Source organism: Camelina sativa, chromosome 4, assembly GCF_030686135.1.
Source record: "Camelina sativa cultivar CO46 ecotype springtype chromosome 4, ASM3068613v1".
NCBI lineage: Eukaryota > Viridiplantae > Streptophyta > Magnoliopsida > Brassicales > Brassicaceae > Camelina > Camelina sativa.
Window position 1 is genome coordinate 16,136,011 of NC_141883.1, and position 19,417 is coordinate 16,155,427.

General features: G+C 32.3%; 1 protein-coding gene, 1 long non-coding RNA gene and 1 pseudogene across 3 annotated transcripts; 2 read left to right on the forward strand and 1 right to left on the reverse strand.

Annotated features, from left to right (window-relative positions):
- The first annotated feature begins 1,207 nt into the window (after nt 1-1,207).
- Nucleotides 1,208-5,462, forward strand: LOC104780303 (putative fatty acyl-CoA reductase 5). The gene is made up of 10 exons (XM_010504803.3): nt 1,208-1,443; nt 1,520-1,623; nt 1,719-1,924; nt 2,031-2,131; nt 2,251-2,446; nt 2,525-2,686; nt 3,084-3,165; nt 3,290-3,562; nt 4,913-5,040; nt 5,157-5,462. The coding sequence occupies exons 1-10, from the start codon at nt 1,368-1,370 to the stop codon at nt 5,320-5,322; spliced, it is 1,494 nt and encodes a 497-aa protein (XP_010503105.2). The 5' UTR covers nt 1,208-1,367; the 3' UTR covers nt 5,323-5,462.
- Nucleotides 5,463-10,369: 4,907 nt separating this feature from the next.
- LOC104780304 (uncharacterized) lies at nt 10,370-18,090 on the forward strand. 2 transcript variants are annotated; one of them, XR_015596760.1, is made up of 5 exons: nt 10,370-10,505; nt 10,594-10,644; nt 10,760-10,994; nt 11,107-11,179; nt 17,517-18,090. It is a non-coding gene; the product is annotated as an uncharacterized LOC104780304 (long non-coding RNA). The 2 variants fall into 2 exon arrangements; XR_015596761.1 differs by having other exon boundaries at nt 11,107-11,164.
- LOC147945801 (uncharacterized) lies at nt 11,667-16,871 on the reverse strand (annotated as a pseudogene).
- Nucleotides 18,091-19,417: the final 1,327 nt, after the last annotated feature.

A 19,417-nucleotide genomic window follows, 5' to 3' on the forward strand; every position in this document is an offset into this window, starting at 1 on the left:
TCCGATTGAGACATCCGGTATAACTCTCGAGCTTCATATGCTCATAAGAGTTTAAAGATCATGTGAAAATCACTAAACTTGATTTTCACATTAATACAAAATGAGGGAAACTGAATAGAAAAAATGGAGCATTTATTAGTATGGTAGAAATGTTACAAGCCGCGTATAAACATTCAAATTTGATTAGAAGTCTCAGAACACTGCCGTAACAATTTGATAAATCAAAATGGCCCATCTTTGATTGCGTCGGAGAGCCACATGGGCTCCTTTGAAGCTTACACCACATGCCAAGGAATAAAAGTCCTTTAGTCAACAACATACACATGTATATGCACAAATTTGTGTCAATCATATAGTTCAATATATAAACTTCTAAAGTTCTATTGCATGAGCTCTTTTTTTTGTTCTTATACTGTTGTCGTAACATATTGACCCATATTGTTGACCCATATCATCTACTATTTATAGATCTACCTACATTAGGAAAAACGGAATTAAATTATAAATTTATCCAAATTTTAATTGAATAAACAGAAACGCATCTCCTCGCTCCTAAGAACGTTAACTATTTTGTTGGCCTATATTCGTCAATATATTTAATATACACATTACCTAAATCAATCTAGAAAAATTAGTTTAACTATTTGATAACTCTGGAAAAAGAATGTATAAACATTAATTTTATTCCTTAAGAAAACTGATTTTTGTTTGAGTTATATGTATGCTTAAGAAAGAAGAAATCTACAAAAGTTTCATACACTGAATAAGGACTTAAATTACTCTTTTTTTGTTAAAGACTTAAATTACTCTTATAGTACTTAAAGTTTCTAAAATTGAATAATTCTAGGTTTAGAGAAGAAGAAGAAAAAACTTACACAAGTTGAAAATTATCATACAGATTAATTGTATTAACAATCTGATTTTATTCAGAGAATCATCATTTCAACCACCAGTATTAATTAAAACGATAGTCAAACTTCGGCAGTAGTATGTTCATACCACATATATACTAAATTAACGAGTTATTAATTAATCATGAACATTAGACAGTTTTTCTAATTTATTCCGAATTTATTCAATTTCTTTAATTTTTTTTTTCTGAGCTGGGATCGTTTTGAACTAGTAACAAATTCAAATAAAAGACCTCTTGTTAAAAGCATGGCAAAAATTCTTCTTAATATGTTATGTTCTGGTCATATATTGGATTGGACAGATATTGGTTTTGCTTATTATATTATAGGAGGGGTATAATAGACTTCGTGCAACGTCCTTTGCTACTATAAATACTCTTCTACAACAATGAGTTTATTTGCCTTATTCATATATAACTTCTTGCTGAGTTGAACCAAACGTATATACTCGAAACAATGGAACTCAGCTGTGTTCAATTTCTTCGAAACAAGACGATACTTGTCACCGGCGCTACCGGTTTCCTTGCCAAGGGTATGCATGTTTTTGGATGAAATTTGTTAATTCTTCAAGATTTGTTAGATTATAATATAATTTCATTGATCTTTAGTATTTGTGGAGAAAATTCTGAGAGTACAACCAAATGTGAAGAAGTTGTACCTTTTGGTGAGAGCATCGGACAACGAAGCTGCGACTAACCGCTTACGCACAGAGGTTAATAAATATACCAACTAAACCTAATTTACTACCTAATATGTGAGGTGAGATTAAAGTTGTATCATTCTGATTTGTTGCATCAAATATAACAGGCTTTCGAAAAAGATCTTTTTAAGGTGTTGAGAGAGAATCTTGGCGATGAGAAATTGAATAGATTGTTGTACGAAAAAGTTGTCCCGGTCCCAGGTGATATCGCCACGGATCATTTAGACATAAATGACTCCGATCTTAGAGAACGTATGCAAAATGAAATTGATATTGTTGTCAATGTTGCAGCCACAACAAACTTTGACGAAAGGTACTTCTTTAGCTACGAGACATTCCATATTTCCATATACCAAATTTCAATAATTTTTTTTATTCTCTCTCTACTAAAATTTAACATCTTCATATATGTGAAAAAGATACGATGTTGGCCTTGGGATCAACACATTTGGAGCTCTCAACGTCCTTAACTTTGCCAAAAAATGTGATAAAGCTCAATTGTTTCTCCATGTCTCTACTGGTATGTCTTTTTTATTATTTTTATTATTATTATTATTATTATTATTATTATTATTCAAATTATTTCACTGTTTATATGGTTCTTGAAAAAACTCATAGTTTTCCCTTTTCTTATTCTAGCTTATGTTTGTGGAGAAAAGGCGGGTCTCCTACCTGAGAGACCATTCGTCATGGAAGACATTCGTAACGAGAACGGTTTTCAGCTGGATATAAATCTTGAAAGGGAACTGATGAAGCAAAGATTGAAAGAACTCAATGAACAAGATTGTTCGGAAGAAGACACTACGCTCGCCATGAAAAAACTTGGAATGGAAAGGTGAATGTGTTGTTGATGATTGTAAGAAAATCTTAGTTTAAATTATCAGAATGAAATGAAATATAATTTGATGTTTAGGGCAAAGCTTCATGGATGGCCAAACACATATGTTTTCACCAAATCGATGGGAGAGATGCTTCTTGGTAACCATAAAGAAAATCTTCCTCTCGTCATCATCCGTCCTACCATGATCACTAGCACTTTTTCAGAACCATTTCCCGGTTGGATCGAAGGGTTAAGGTATATTTTATTCGATCATGAATGAAAAATTTTATTCTAATTGTAAAAACTAGCATATGTTGTTAGATTTGTGTCACCAATCTTTATTTTTGCTTGCGGCTTCTTTTTTTCAGAAATATGGTTAGAGAATATTGATTAAATTTCAACAGAAAAAAGTTGTTTAGAAAATTTTGATCATATTTCAAAAGAAACTAAAATATATTTAATATTATTCGAGGCTTTGAATAATAAAATATGGAACAGAAGGACCACAACATTTAATTCTTTTGGACAACCATTTTCATTGGACAGGGTCTATCTATGAATAACTCTAAATCTATCACCAGTCTATTTATATTTTTATTTGTCCATATATACTTACAAGTATTAATTTCACGTTAATGATATTTGTATGTAGAACCGTAGACAGCGTGATTATCGCATACGGAAAGGGAGTGCTCAAGTGTTTTCTTGTCGATGTAAACTCAGTTTGCGATATGGTAATAGTTGAAACTGAACTATACATGAAGCTATAACCAAAATTTAACGTTACTCAAATTCAAATCAAGCTAGCTTTATATCTTACCTCTTTTATTGGATGCAATATCAAAATCATTTTGACAGATACCAGTGGATATGGTTGCAAACGCAATGATCACGGCTGCAGCCACACACGCTGGAGGTTCAGGGGTTCACATGGTGTACCATGTCGGTTCATCTCATCAGAACCCAGTGAAATTTGGAGAGATTCATGAGATTGCGGTTCGTTACTTCACCAAAAACCCTTTGCGTAGTCGCAGTACAGGCTCGCTCATAACCGTCTCCAAACTGAGGTTCATATCAACCATGGGTTTGTTCAGCCTCTACATGACCTTACGTTACAAACTACCTCTCCAGGTATAAAATAATAGGTCGACCAATACATATAAATACATTTATATAGGGATGTCAAAATGGGTCAAATTTTATGGATCACCACAACTCAACTCAACTCGTGGACCTTAATGAGTTAAAAAATTTTATCCTAATGACTTCATGAATAAATTAAGTTAGTGAGTCAAATGGTTTAATGGATCAATTGAGTTATGTTATAATGGGTAATGGTTTAACCATTTAATCCATCAAATGCTTAAACCAGTCAAAATTAGCAAAACCACTAAACCAGTCAAAATGTGTAAACCATCAATGTTTTGATTTTTCCCCAAAACAACACCTTCATCGTGATTTTGATTCTAGAAAAATCAAATACGATTCAGAAGCATTTGAGTAAAAATCTCAGACTTTTCAATCCTCCAGCTTAAGGTCGCTTCAACTCATGTTATAATTGAGCTTCTTTCTTCTCCAACCCTCTCAGGTTCGCTTTTTTTTCAACCCATGTTATAATTGGCCCTTAAGCTTTTCATGTTCGTATTTTGCTGGGTTTAAGTTAATTTTTTTCTCGGTTTTCTTTTTAAGTATCTGGGTTCATGATTGTTTTTATTATTGTTCATGATTGTTTTCATGTTCGTATTGGTTGATTTTTCTGGGTTCATGATTGTTCTCGTTATCTCGATTGTGTATGTGTTCATTATTTCGATGGTTTTGTGTTGTTTTCTTAGTTTATGGGTTGTCGTGTATCAATTGTTTTTGTTTGATTTGGTATAGGGAGGTGGAAGCGTTGGTCTAGTGGGTTTTGTTTAGAAAATTTGATTTTTGTTTTGTTCATAGTTCTGCAATCATCTCTTGTATCATCAAAATTGGGTTTTTTTATGTATCACCTCTTGCCACATTCATCTCTTGCCATATGGGTAGACTCTATACACGTGAAGAATCAGGTTTAGAATTTACAAACAGGTTTCAGAACTTCTATACACGTGCAGAGACTTTACAACTAAACAAACTAACCATTTACTACTCATTAGCGAAACTGCTTCCATTTAACCATTGTCTTTTAGATTGTCTTTTCATCATCTAAACAAACTCATTTAACCATTTAACTCATCAAATTAAATGAGTTGATGGATAAACCAACTCATTTAAACAAATGAGTTGGATTAATCCATGAACTCATTTAATCTAAACTCATTAGGTAATAAGTTACTTGAGATGAATTAATCATTTTGACACTCATACATTTATACATGACCCTACGTAACAAGCTATATATATATATATATATATATATATTTTTTTTTCTCATACATATTTCTCCCATCATAGTGTATTATATAATATGTATTTTAAATTATTTTGTTCCTTCTGAATCAGTTATTAAAATTGATTGATATAATATACCCTTGGAGAAAAGGAGATAAATACGGAGACAAGAACCGTAAAATAGAGTTGGTGATGAGATTGGTAGAGCTTTACGAGCCTTACGTACTCTTCAAGGGCATGTACGTATATATATTAACTTCAAATTATTAGTTTTCTAATTTTTATAGTAAACTGAAACATTACTTTCTATATCCACATAATAATATATAATATTTGTTTTTATTTTTTTCCTCAGATTCGACGATAGAAATACTAAGAGTTTATGCGCCAACCAAAAGGAAGAGGAGAGCCAAAATTCAGAAAAAATGATGTTTGATTTCGACCCAAAAGTCATTAACTGGGGAGATTATCTCACAAGTATACACATTCCTGGTCTCATCACTCATGTGCTTAAAAAATAAAACCACATGCAAAAAAATTTATTAAGTTCTGCATGTATCATTAATAAGACACTCTCCCTGATGGGAAAAAAATATATTTATTTATTTGTACTGTAAACGTAATTCTTTAAAAATAAATATAATTTCTGCTTTTCCATCAATGGAAAGTACTATTTATTTGATAATACTAAGTATGATACATATTTTGTAATAAATAAGTATGGTTTGTTTCTTATACAATCTTCTTGTTGGTTCATTTCACTATATATATATATATATATGCAATGCCAGTATTCTATAAAAATACTTAAGTGGTTGTTTTAGATATATATATCACTTAAGCGTTTGAAGCTCATTTTACCATACAGTTTAGTTATAGTTACAAAATTAAGCGAAACAGTCACTTGAACTGCTTAAGAAAAATCAATCAAACATCAGAAACAGTTTGGATGACCAATATTACGGTTCATGTCTACTATTACTTTTTTGGATAAAATTTGAACACATAGAGACATGACGAAGAACACAAGAAAAGTAGAAGAAAATTAAAAACACATGTACATATGAATTACGAGTTCGTTCATACATTCGAGTATAAAAAAGCATACGTTTTAGCTATATATAGAACTTTCAGCGATTCACTATATCAAGAGTCATTTTATATAATAAAGTAGGCTTCCACTTTTAAAGAAACTCTTACTGTTTGCCACATGGCACATGTGAACAGAGTTGTGTGAGTTCTCTTGTTGTGTCGGATTAAACTGATTTATAATTTTAAATTTGGACGTCTGATAAGTCAAGTTTTTTGCTCATTCGTAGTTGGAAACATATTAAAGTTATTTATAATAATTCTGAATCATTATCTAAAATATTTTAGCTGATGTGCGACATTTGTACAAACTACTATTTTCTTTATCGATTGAGTAATATATGTCAAATTTAAATGATTTCCGTAAATATTAATTACTTATTATTTTCATATTTTTCTTCTATTTCTACATATTAAGGCCCTGATTAGTAACACACTTTAAAGACTTTAAAAATGTTTAAAGCATTCACAGCCATTTGTTTGCCAATCACACTTTTTGCTTTTAATTTTTTTAAAGCTTTCACAGCCATTTGTTTGCCAATCACACTTTTTATTCTCTTTTTTTTTCTCTTCCTTGTTTTTTCCCATTTTTTTAAAACGTAAAAACCCATGCTTTAAAACTAAACAATTTAAAAAGCATTCTTTTTTTCTCCCTTTTATATTTAGAAGCACTCCAAAAAGTATATATATATATATGACTTACATATTTATTTTTATAAATTAATTATTCTCAATTTTTTCTCTTTTTTTAAGATCTATTTCAATAATAAATTTTAGTGATGGAAGCTAAGACAAAACTGACGGCAATGAAATCTAACAAGATCTTCCATGTTGCATACTTGGGTTGGACGTGGACTACGATTAAGTGAAGTTCCAAATAGGACAGCGAGACCGTTCCAAACTGTGCTAGCTTTTTCCTAGTAATCTTGAGAGCAACCACCATGGAATCACCCTTCTCTTTTGCTTCCATCTGAAGCGTTATCTTGATTGGCACAAACACGAAGGCAACCAACAGGAAACCCAAAATGGTAGCATGAAGCGAATAAGTGGCAGCAAATCTCCTCCCTTCTGCTCCTGCATCCATGTTGAGTGGGGCGGCGTTCTCCATGTTTGTTCTTTGGTTGAAAGATGAGCACTTTTTTTTTTTGAAAGATGAGATATAGAGATGAAAGGATAGGGATGAAATGATTGAGTATTATTATATAATCTCCCATTTATTCATCATCATCACTAATAATACTGTAAAAGAGTTTATGAAATTCATCATTAATAAGAAAATAACATTTAAACAATGCATTGATTAGTGGTTAATGGATTTTTGAATGCTCATATAACTATTCAATAGAAAAAAACATTCAAAACAATTAAAAAACGAGAAAATTATCTATGGTAACCCACTTTTGTTAATGATTAGCTACGTTAATCTCTTTTTATTTTTATTGTCAGACTAACTCACTTTTTATATAATAATTTTCATAATACCAAAAATGTCCTTTGCCTTTTTTTTTTCAATTGGCAAAAATATATGGTTCATAAAATTATTAAAATTAAATTCCAATATATAAATATTTATGAAAAAAATATTAATTATTTAAAACCTAATGTAATAGAATTAACCTTGAATCGACTTTCTTTATTTTCCATAACATAAGATCTCTTACGTCTTTCTCTTTTTGATTAGTTTATTGAATTTCTGGGCTGAATTATTGTTAATTCTGAACCCATATCCTTCGATTATGTTTCTAGAATTCTCTGTTCTTTAGCTTGAAACTACTATTAATATATTTTAAATGCGTTTCATTAATAATTTTCAAAAATACCACTGAAAGGTAAAAGAGAGGTGAATAAAATGGCTATTAAGAATTTTTTTTTGAAACTACTACCAAACAAGTCTGCTAAAATTAATATTAGAGTTCTGCTACAATACACCAGACTTCACCGAAGTCTATGAATCTCCGTAAACTAACTATAAATCTGCTTAATAAATTTTTGAAGTCTACCAAAAATACGAAGACTTAACAAAAGTCTAGATAACTCCGCAGACTAACTATAAGTCTGCTTAATATTTTTTGAAGACTTAACTAAAGTCTATAGAACTTCGCAGACTATCTATAAGTCTGCTTAATATATTTTTGAAGTCTACCAAAAATACAAAGATTTAACCAAAAGTCTATAGAACTTCGCAGATTAGCTATAAGTCTGCTTAATATATTATTGAAGTCTACCGAAAATAAGAAGACTTAACAAAAATCTAGATTACTCTGCTTAATATATTTTTGAAGTCTACTAAAAATACGAAAACTTAACAAAAGTCTAAAATACTCTGCAGACTAACTATAAGTCTGCTTAATATATTTTTGAAGTCTACTGAAAATGCGAAGACTTAACTAAAGTCTAGATTACTCCGCAGATTAGCTATAAGTCTACTTAATATATTTTTAAAGTCTACCAAAAATGCATAGACTTTATCGAAGTATATGAATCTTCGCAGACTAACTATAAGTCGGCTTAATATATTTTTGAAGTCTACCGAAAATCCAAAGACTTTACTAAAGTCTATGATTCTTCGCAAAGTAATTATAAGTCTGACTAATATATTTTTGAAGTCTACCAAAAATGCGAAGACTTAAACAAAGTTTATAGAATTATGCAGACCTATAAGTCTGACTAATATATTTTTTGAAGTCAACAAAAAAATTACCAAGGATTTTTGAAGATTTTTCTTTTAAAAATATTTCCATTTTCATTTGATTCCCTTATTAAATGATTTCCTTTATTAATTTTCGTTTTTCAATTATTTCCTTTTTAAAATTTTTGTTTTTAAATAATTTTCTGAATATTTAGTATTGTATGTGTGATTTTTACAATATTTATGTAGTTAAGAAGAAAAATGAGTAATATATGCAAGGGTAATATGATAAAAATGTGCTATACAAATATTTTAAAAATTTGATAGGTTATTTTAGTTGTTTCTAATAAATTGTAGGTTATTGTAGCAAATCTCCCTTAAAAATCACTATTGATATTTGCCAAAAATACTATTAAAAAAAATTCAAATTGATATATACAACTTCAATTATTTATTTCTTATTCTTATAGTTGTTTGTTTTCAAACAAAATCACATATTTGGTTTTCTCATGTTTTATTGACTGCCACCACATATGTCTTCGTGTTTTTTCACTGTTTTCTTACTCTTCATATTTTTTTTTCTCGTCATTTTGATTGTCAATTTTTCATGAGAATTTTCATCGTTACCTTTATCGTCTGCTTATTCGTTATACTCTTCTTCTTCCTCTTCTTCATCAACTTCTTCACATTCTTCCACTGAATAATCATTCAAAATATTTTTTGAGAGTACCACATAATTTGTTAACCCATCAAACTTGAAAACAAAAATCATTGCCTTTTTTGTAAAATTTGTGCAATTCATGAAGATCACCATATTCACCACATGCACTCAATTATTGATACTTTCACCCATATACTTATTAGATCCACAACGTATTGAAACTTCTCAAACCAAAATCCTTAATACTACAAAATTGCAAATTACTTGCAGACAAGGTAACATGAACACATGTATAGCTAATAAAACATGTGTGCTTGATGTCGAGTTTTTTTTTAACCCCAAAAATTAACTCAAACAACACCAAATCAAGATCTTGCGACGTTTGAATATTTATAATATTTAATTTTCTAAAATAAACCATATAATTTTTTTAAAATTGGACCTTGATAAATCAAGTTTCCTGCTCATTCGTAGTTGGGAGCATTTTAGTCTTATTTATAATGGTTCTCAGTCATTGTCTAAAAATTTATAGTCGATATGGAGCGTTATACATATTTCTTTTATTTTCATAGATTAAACATTTTCCTTTTTTTTTTAATAATATAGAAAACTTTTGTATTTTTCAAAAATGTTAAATAATGAAGTGGCTAATCTTGATTAATTGTTTAAAACCTATGTGGATAGCTTTAGAACCTTATATTGCTTCTCCATATTTTAATGTTTTATTATTATAGATTAGAATATAATGTAACGCTAGGATAACGCTAGGATAAAATCAAATTATATTATATTCGTGCGGGAGAATTTTTTTTGATTTTTTCCTTTTTGAATAAAATTGTAGGTAAAAATATTTTTTAAAATAAAATATAAGTAGTATAATTTTGGCCAGAAATATCTTGTATTTGAATATTATGTATAAAATTCAACTAAAAAAAAATGAAATGGGCCATAAGAGTTTAACTTTGGTAATAGTATAGATGGGTTATTTTGTTGAATCCGAATTTGGTCTATTAACACTCTTATCTTCTTCTCAAAAATTGTTTTCGGGAAAATAAAGAGACAACAAACAACAAAACGATGAACCGATAGAGAGAGTTTGTCTGATCCAGCCAATAATCGTTTTGAAGAATATAGATCGGATATCTCCGATAATCTCTGAGGCAATGATATTTCCTGTTCTGAATCCCAGGTAAAGGAACATAATTGGATTCCCGCAACATGATCGGATTCCCGCAACATGATCGGATTCCCGCAAAATGGTTTGGATTTATCTGATCATCTATCTTTTTGTAAGAAAGAGATTTCGACTTCCATGGATAACTAAGGTAATAGATCTATCTTTATTCGCTCTTTTAAATGATCAAGATTGGGTGTAGATTTCTAAATTACTTGTTCTATTATGTATGTATATAGCGTCGGTCTGGATTCCAAAAGGATTGAATCGAATATGAATCTTCTTTTCTGGTTTGAATCTATATTCAAATGATTATTATTTTTTTGGTTGTTTAAATCGATTTAATATTATGATTAATATTGAATTTTATGTTTTCCTCTTTGTTGAATTGTTCTAAAAAAACAGGATAAAAAACCAAGAAGCTTAAATGAAAGATAAGCAAAAAATCCTTTCGAATTGTGTTTATCCATCTACTCTGATGTATTCATAACTCTAATATTTATGTTTTGTCTGGTCAGGGTAAAATTTCTTTGAATTCGACGCTAATTGGACTCGGCAATTGGATTGAAGGAGGAGTATGGACATATTGGGTGTGCTAATCGCAATACCTTTTGGTTAACATAAAAGTTTTAAATGAAAGGTAAGAAAGCAAATCAATTTTGGTTTAACACCGGCTATAGTGTTCATTTTCGTTTAACAAAAACTAATGTGAAATTTGTTTATTTGTCATGGTAATTCTGTTTTGGCCTTAGTTACAAATACCTTACAAAATGGGACGTGTAGTGAAGAGGAAATCTATACACTCTCCTGGTAAGTACTATTCAGGTAAGTTAATCAAGTTTTAATTCAACATAATTTTTTTCTTTCTGCAACATAATTAGTTATTTAAGGTAAATAGTTTCTGTTACCAATTTATAAAAGTTTTTCAAAGTTTGTATTTCTAAATTATATTAAATAAAAGTTATCCATAGTATGGAAAAAAGTTTGAGAGTAAACCTACTGATAAGATAGTAGGTTTAGTTCAAACATAAAAAAATCTTACTAAATTATTACAATAGCATCCTAAATTTTAAGAAGAAAACGTTTGCTTTAAACCATACCAATCCATGAAACTATTTCACTAATTTTGTTTCTCCACTTCACCATCCTCGACAGTCTTTTGAACCTTAATTGAAAACATCCTGTTATTATAACAACAAATCAAATTATGTTTTCGGAAACACAGATTACAAATAAAGTATAGATTTATAAAATACACATGAAAGTTAATCAATAATAGTTACCTTCACATTTGGTTGTTATATGAAACGACTCATTTCAAATTCCGAAAAACTTCCTTGAATACGATATTCATTGTTTCCTTCTGAGGTTTTCCTTCTTTATCTACAATCAAAACCTTCAATCTTTTTTTATTAGTCACTCTTGAAACTGCAACATAAAGCTGACCATGTGAAAAACATGGCCTCGGCAAATACAATCCAACATAATATAAAGACTATCCCTGACTTTTGTTAATAGTCATTGCAAAAGAAACAACTAAGGTAATTGTATTCGCCGCATTTTGAAAGGTAGTTTAGTATCTGAAGGAGTGAGCAATATCCTTGGAATGAGTACTTTATCGCTGAATTTGTCTCCGGTAATCACAATATATAGATTCCAAAACAAACTCAACCAATTGTGTGATCTGCAACCTTGTTCCATTCATTAGCCCTCCTCTGGGATCTATATTCCTTAACAACATTACTGGACAACCTACCTTCAATTTAATTTTATGATTTGGTACTCGAGATACTTTTAGGCTATTTAAGAAATCATGTGTAAGTATTGGATTATTTTCAAAACGTTTGTCAGCTGGATCAATAGAATCTGAACTTAAGTATGTTCTTTCCGCACCTACAAATGAATTTAAATGTTTATTAATTTTTTTTATATATTAGATATTTTCAAAACGTAACTTGTATTGGAGATCATGAATATTAAAAACACGAAAATTACTAACCTTCAAGCTGATCAAGCATATACTCATTGATTATGCCAACATCCTCATTGGTCGGACATAAGATTGCTCTTTCTTGAAAGAAAATAGGATCATTTTTATCTTTCAAACATTTAGGATCTCCATAAACCTCTCTGCTTATTACCTAAATAGGATCATATGCCGATGTGATTAAAAACTCTTGGGGGATATCTATCATCACTTCACCATCATTAGGCTCATAAATCTTTCCATCACTAGTTTTAGTATCCATTCTGAGAAATCCTTTATCTCTTTAGCTGCTGTAGGAATCAGATTATTCGCAAGAAGCCTCATATCCTTGGCCAACCTCAATATTTTACAATGCTTCCACAGATAATAAGCATTTAGTGCACTCAAACATATTTCTGCTCTTCCAGCATTTGGGATGATGGGTAACACCTGCTTGAAATCTCCCCCAAATACAACAACTTTTCACCAAAAGGTCGATCACCAGCTCCTTTTATAATATCCGACAAACTTCTATCTAACGATTCAAAACAGTGTTTGCTCATCATTGGAGCTTCGTCCCATATTATCAAAGATGCTTCTTCCACCAATTGTGCTTGATCTGAACCAAGACTCATTGTACAAACACTACTTTCATGCGGATTAATTGGAATTCCAAACCTAGAATGTGATGTCCTTCCACCTGCTAACAATAGAGAAGAAATTCCATTGGATGCAACGTTTAAGATAATTGATCCTCTCGCTCTTAATCCTGCTGATATGGTTTTATATAGGAAGGTCTTACCAGTTCCACCAAACTCATAGACAAAGAACACACCACCCATCTCTTTATCCACTGCTTCCATGATCTCCCTGTATATGTTTTTTTTGCTCGTTTGTAATAGACTTTAACCATGAATCATGTTTTTGTTGCTGCTCATTCCGGTCATAGTCTCTCTCATCAACAATCAACACATTAGTGTCATCGATGATATCTTCGGGAAGTTTAGGCATTGTGGCAAAGGCTGGCAAAGATGTTCCATTGCTTTTTAATATGTTGTATGTATCTTGTAAACCAAATCTCTGCTTATCGTCATCAGATAGAATAAGATCTACACAAAATCCAAAGGAAATTTCAAAAACAAATAAGATACTAACTAACCAATAATAGACATTGTAATGCACTATAAAGAATTAGGTTTTACCTGGTCGCTTGAAGTATTCTCTCCGTCTCATCTCAATATCTTCAGAAAAAGTTTCCATGTTTTTTCCCAAACAACTTCTGGTTGAGATGAACTAAAAGATTGGAGCATTACAACGAATAGACGACATAAATAGTTACCAGTACTCCAAAAACTTGTTCTGACTATATCATGTACATATTCTTGATCATTGTCTAGCAACCCCAAAGCAAAATATGCCTCTTTGTAAGTTCCATAGACGACTCCTTTAACAGTTTTAATGTCATCAAAGCATTCAGGACCTGTATGAGTATTAAGAAGGACTTGTAGATAATATCCATCTTCCAAACCCATTGGAACATTGTTAATCCTTCCAATAGCCATACCTGGTCTCTTCCTTAAATTAAACTTCTTTTTCTTCCCATCCCATGTGAAAAACTCAGGAATTGAGCATATGTTTTCATTTTCGTTTTTGCCAATGAGTTAACCTTGTTCAATTCAAACCAAGCGAGGAACATAGAATTCACTAACTCCCTGCTTTCCAAAATAGTTTCAACTTCATCCTCACCCTTGAAATAGATTAGGTGATTCCCTTCTAGGTGATAAGACAACCTTTGAACTGAAGTTGATCTGTACGTTATAATATTCTCCAGCCAGCTTCGCAAGCTGAAACATACCTGCCATTTTAAATTTGGTAACTAGAATAAAAATTTACATCAACTTCCTGGTCTGATTATGTATGAGCAAATAATACAGATAATCTAAATACACTTACCGGCCATCGAAGAAATCTTTTATTTCATCAATACTACTGCTACCTTCATTATTTGTTACCGGAGTCTCCTTTCTGACTTTTTTAGCTTTTCTTGTCTCTACCTTTTCTTTCGAAGCTGGCTCAACAACTACAGAAACACGATCCAGCCCTTTAGTAATATACTTAAATAAATATTTGATAGAACTTGTTTGGTTGCACCATTCAACATTAAGATGAGCCCGATATCTTAGTAACAACACTTTTTTATATGGTATAACATAGCGATTGTCACACTTAAATTGAAACAGGAATTAAAGTAGTAGATCTTTTGGCCCCTTATCGTCGTGGGGGAAAAATTCATTTTCTCATTGAACGAAGGGGTACGAAATAAATTCAATCAGATTTTTTTGTTTGTATACGTAACTTCCTTCCCCCGCTTTCAAATTATTCATTTCGGATAATTGAACCTTCTCAAACTGTTTCTTTTTAAGAACTAAAAAGATTTGTGCAAAAACAACCGATCCTTTCTTATCGTAACTAAATCTTCAGTTCTATATCATTTTTTGGTATAGAAAAAAAATTATAATGGAAGGGGGAAATTTTCTGAAAATTTTAAAATTCTTTGAATCAAAAGTACAATTTTGACTGCCCAATAACCAATTTGATGGTAGACCTCATACAATAACTGTCCTACCTCTACCGTATCTAACGCATATTCAGTCGTACCGGCATGGCTCACGATTTTGATAGTCATACTAGTGATTTGGAGGAAATCTCTCGAAAAGTATTTAGTGCCCATTTCTAAAAATATCAAATTTAGATATTTGTACCCTGTCGAAGCATAAATTATGATAAATTTCATTTATGGGGTCTCAGAACCCAATTACCTAAAATTCTGCCCTTCTATCCAAAGGATGGGGGGGGGGCAGATGCCTTTGGTGTCCACTCCAGTCAAGAATTGGTGAACGGAGTCGAGATAGGGTATGGACAGTCTCCCATAACAAGAATAGGAATACGTCCCAAATGAATTGGCTTATTCTAAAAAAGCCTTGTTCTTTGGAAGACCCATACTTCTTAACAAAATGATTTGTTTTCCTTCTTCTGTAAACTGGAAAACCTTCTTTATCAACAGTTGTCTGATCAACATGTTTTGGGGAAAAACTTTGTACATTTCCCTTCTTCCATACATGGTGAATTCATATTGACAGCCCCACATGGTCCGTGAATCATCAATTCCTTAACAATCTCATACAGCTCAGGTTCTTTATGCTTGTCTGGGATTTCAGCAGATGTAATTTTGTTGATGTCTTCTAACTTTGGCAAATTAAAATCTGGGTGCATCCATAACAAAATATGTGCATGGGGAAGTCTTCTCTTCTGGAACTCAATTGTATACATTGCTAAAAAACATAGAAACAAATCCATATTAAACTAACATCATCAAGTTAGCAAACAGAGTCATACAACAAAAATAGATTCATATGAATACTTACATGACACTGTCCGTCCTAATATATGATTCTTTGTTAGATCATCCATTAAAGAGTTGAGCTTCATCTTGAACACTCTGCTAATAATCTCAGGCCTATCATCAATATTCAGTTTTCTTTCTGAACAAAATCGAACCAACTCAGGCCATTTAGGGTTGCAAGTGAATGTAATAAATAGATCAGGAAATCCATAGTACTTAAAAAATGCCGTTGTGTAACAACCCGTCCCGTGTACCCCACTAGCCCCCCCGCTAGCCGCCCCCTTGGACCCCAAGCTGGCCCTGCAGGGCATCGATCCTAACCCCTCAATGTGGACATCCAAATCCACCAGTAGGTTATTGGTGCGCCAGACGTTCCTCGAACCCTGGTCCCCACCCTTTAACATCCTTCCCACAGGACAAGCTGTCACCAATTGATCTGTTTCATTTCCACGGTGAGGGGTTAGGATCGATGCCCTAGAGGGCCAGCTTAGGGTCCATGGGGGCGGCTAGCGGGGGGCTAGTGGGTTCCACGGGACGGGTTGTCACATGTTTTATCTAGATACATATTCCTCATATATCTAGGTCCACCAACAAAAGAAGCTGACAGGTAACATTTGGTCCCTTGATCATTCAAATCTGTGTTTCCTTGATTAGCAGCATCTTTCACCGTATTATAATTAGCAGCCCTCAAAGTTGACTGATTTAGCTTGAGAAAAGTTAACATGTTAGTCTCTATAGTCGAATAAGCATCCACTAAGAACTGCTGGAACAATATTTTCGGCATTAGAAGACTATGTGAATCGTTCTTCCTCTCCTGTATACGGAAAGCAAACCATTGGCGCATACTGATGCACTTCCTCTCTTTCTCCGGATCTCGGTTTTTTTGATTTTTTTGCAACCACCAGGTCCTTTTAGTATTCCTGGTCTATAACCATCATCACCATTTGGAAACAACAAAGAATATTGTAGAGCAAGATAGGCTGAATGTATTTCACTTATTCTTTGTAATTGTCCTGATTTCTCTTCAATCACAATGTCTCGAGTAGGCAGAGCAACATGAAAGTCTCCTGGAATTAATGCAGCAACCTCAGATGATGTCGGCACATCATAGGTCTTCCGTCTTTTAGACGATCACTTACTATTGTCATGTGAAAACTTTCTTCAGGATCAGTATCTAGCCGCTCCTTAGCTGATCTAAAGTTTTCAACATAAGGTTTAACAGCGTCTAGCATCTTGATTATAGCAGCAATTACTTCTGGCCTTAACTTCTCTTTTTTTTATATATATTTTCCTGATTTATTGGCTTTACTGAAAAAATAAAACAATGTGTCAAATATTTATTTAACAATCTAAACTGATAATTAGGCATTCGTGTATAACATACTTCATAATACCAGCTCTGTTTTCAATCTCATTCTCTGTATCTATAATATACAACTGTGAAAACTTTGGAAAATCACCGTCGGTAGGCTTCAAGCTACCAAGTAGATGACCATTGGATCATTTGCCTCATGACATGTTGTCCACATGTTGTCCACATGTTGTCGGTAAACTTGCCCCAAAGGGTGCATGACAAACGCTGATCACTACTCCACCAAAATTGTTTGACCATTCATAAGACGTTAGTAATTAACAATATTTAGTATTTCAGGTTTATTAGTTAATAACCATTACACAAACTATAAAGAATACTTGATGATAACATCATTATTTTACCTATATTAGCTATAGTTTTCATATGCAAGAGTTTGATATGATTTCAAGGTTTTAATGTCTATTATCATGTATTTTAGGTTTTACAGGTTTTATAGCAAAAAAGACCAAAATACAAGGAAAATATGTTTCAGGACAGATTCAGAGCTCTGTAGTACGGCCCAATTTCGAAGAACTTCCAGAACTCAAATTATATCATGCTTGGTGTCTATCGAATATAGCTGAGAGAGTCATCTTTCTCCTCGAAGAAGAATCAAGTCAATCCATTGAGTGCTGCCCCTTGTCCTGCACTCAAGAAGAAAATACGCTTTTACCCTTACAAACCCTAATCCAAGACAAAACCCTATAAATACTATTCAAAACCTAGGGTTTCGAGGTGTGCTTCATTCTACATCTATCCACGCCTCCAGCAGCAGCCCTAGAGACGACCAGAGACCCCTCTACAGCCGTCAAAGCTCGTCCGCTCTCAGCTCTTCTTGGAAGCCATCGTCGTTCATCTTTGAAGTCACCATCTCTCTTTCTACTCTTTCTAGATTCTTTCGTTTCTGTTCTCTACTTGTTTAAGGAAGAAGAATCATCTACTTTGTATTCCAGAGAAGATCTCTAAACCCTTTTCTCATACTCTTAATCTTTTATGCAATATCTTATTCATATAACTTTGATTTGCATGAGTATGTCTGAGTAGTTCTCTTGTTGGGTTTAAGGGTATTCAAAAGGGGATTCATGGATTGTTGACTAGGGTGATTAGATTTGGGTCTGTTCGTTTATTGGTTTGTTCGTTTATTGTTCTCCATCTAAATATATATATATATATATATTTGTTGCTTACTACTTGATTGACGCCCTAGCTACTGCTTTTAGGATAGATTTAAATCGCCTAAAGTAATTTAGATGAGCAAAGCGTCATAACCAACCGAAAGTTGAGTTATGGATTTTTGTTTGTGAACTTATCAAACTTGGATTATTTATGTGTGTTTAGCTTCTATTTACCTGCGGAAATAGAGTAATCTAGATTGTCTAGACATAGTGATTAGGTTCTATGGGAAGAGGCCAGTTGCTTAGTCCAAATTTGAGTTCTGGAACGTCAATAATCAAAATTCCCTGTTTATTTTATTAGTGTGATTTGATCCATGATACCCTGAGAATTCCCTGCTTCCCAACACTTCGTCTATTGATATTTACATCGCTTTATTTTATATTTGCTTTCTATTTTGGTTCGTAGGAAAACCCACAACAAACGAACCCCCTTTTATTTTTGTCTTAGCCATATTTTTTCTTCATAAAACTCGTCGCGTAACTTACTAGTCTCTGTGGGATCGATACCTTAAGTACTACAATCGATTTGCTGTGCACCTGCAGCTTTTTCGTTGTGTTATTCTAGGTTAAAACCTGACACACATCACTTGATCATGTTACCTGGTATCTCGCAGCATAACCTCTAATCTTTTTTTTGGTATGTCATTGAGCTCAGATGTTTTCATTTCGCCAATAGAAACAACCTGTCCAACAACGTCTTAAGTAGGAAAAAAACTCGATTCAGTTAATAGCACAAAATAAAGGTTAAATCTATTTATGTACAATAAAAATGTATTAGACGTATATTAGACTTTCACACAATATATTAGACGTACCAATCAAAATGTGTTCATTAAGACCATCTTCAGTGAGGATGTTCTCGTATGAAGCTGGATCCAAATAAAAATCGGTTGAAATCGAAACACATCGAGTTATAACAGTTCAGTTTATGATGGTCATCTTGTATGGATGTTTGGTTGCATGAAACTTTCCTGATGACCTTGACAGTTGAAAGTCCTCAATTATTCCCCATTCACCAAAAACAATCAGCCTTTGGAATTTGTTCAACTGCTGTTTCTTAACTGTGGCATGAATGAGAGAACCCTATAACCGAATATTAAACGTAGTTATTAAAAATTGTACTATCTTTATTATTTGAAGTATATAATTTCACTATTTGTTGAAA

Coding starts and splice junctions, on each gene's coding strand:
- LOC104780303 (XM_010504803.3), top strand. CDS start 1,368: ATGGAACTCAGCTGTGTTCAATTTCTTCGAAACAAGACGATACTTGTC. Junction 1,925..2,030: donor ACAACAAACTTTGACGAAAG/GTACTTCTTTAG, acceptor TATGTGAAAAAG/ATACGATGTTGGCCTTGGGA. Junction 5,041..5,156: donor TACGTACTCTTCAAGGGCAT/GTACGTATATAT, acceptor TTTTTTCCTCAG/ATTCGACGATAGAAATACTA.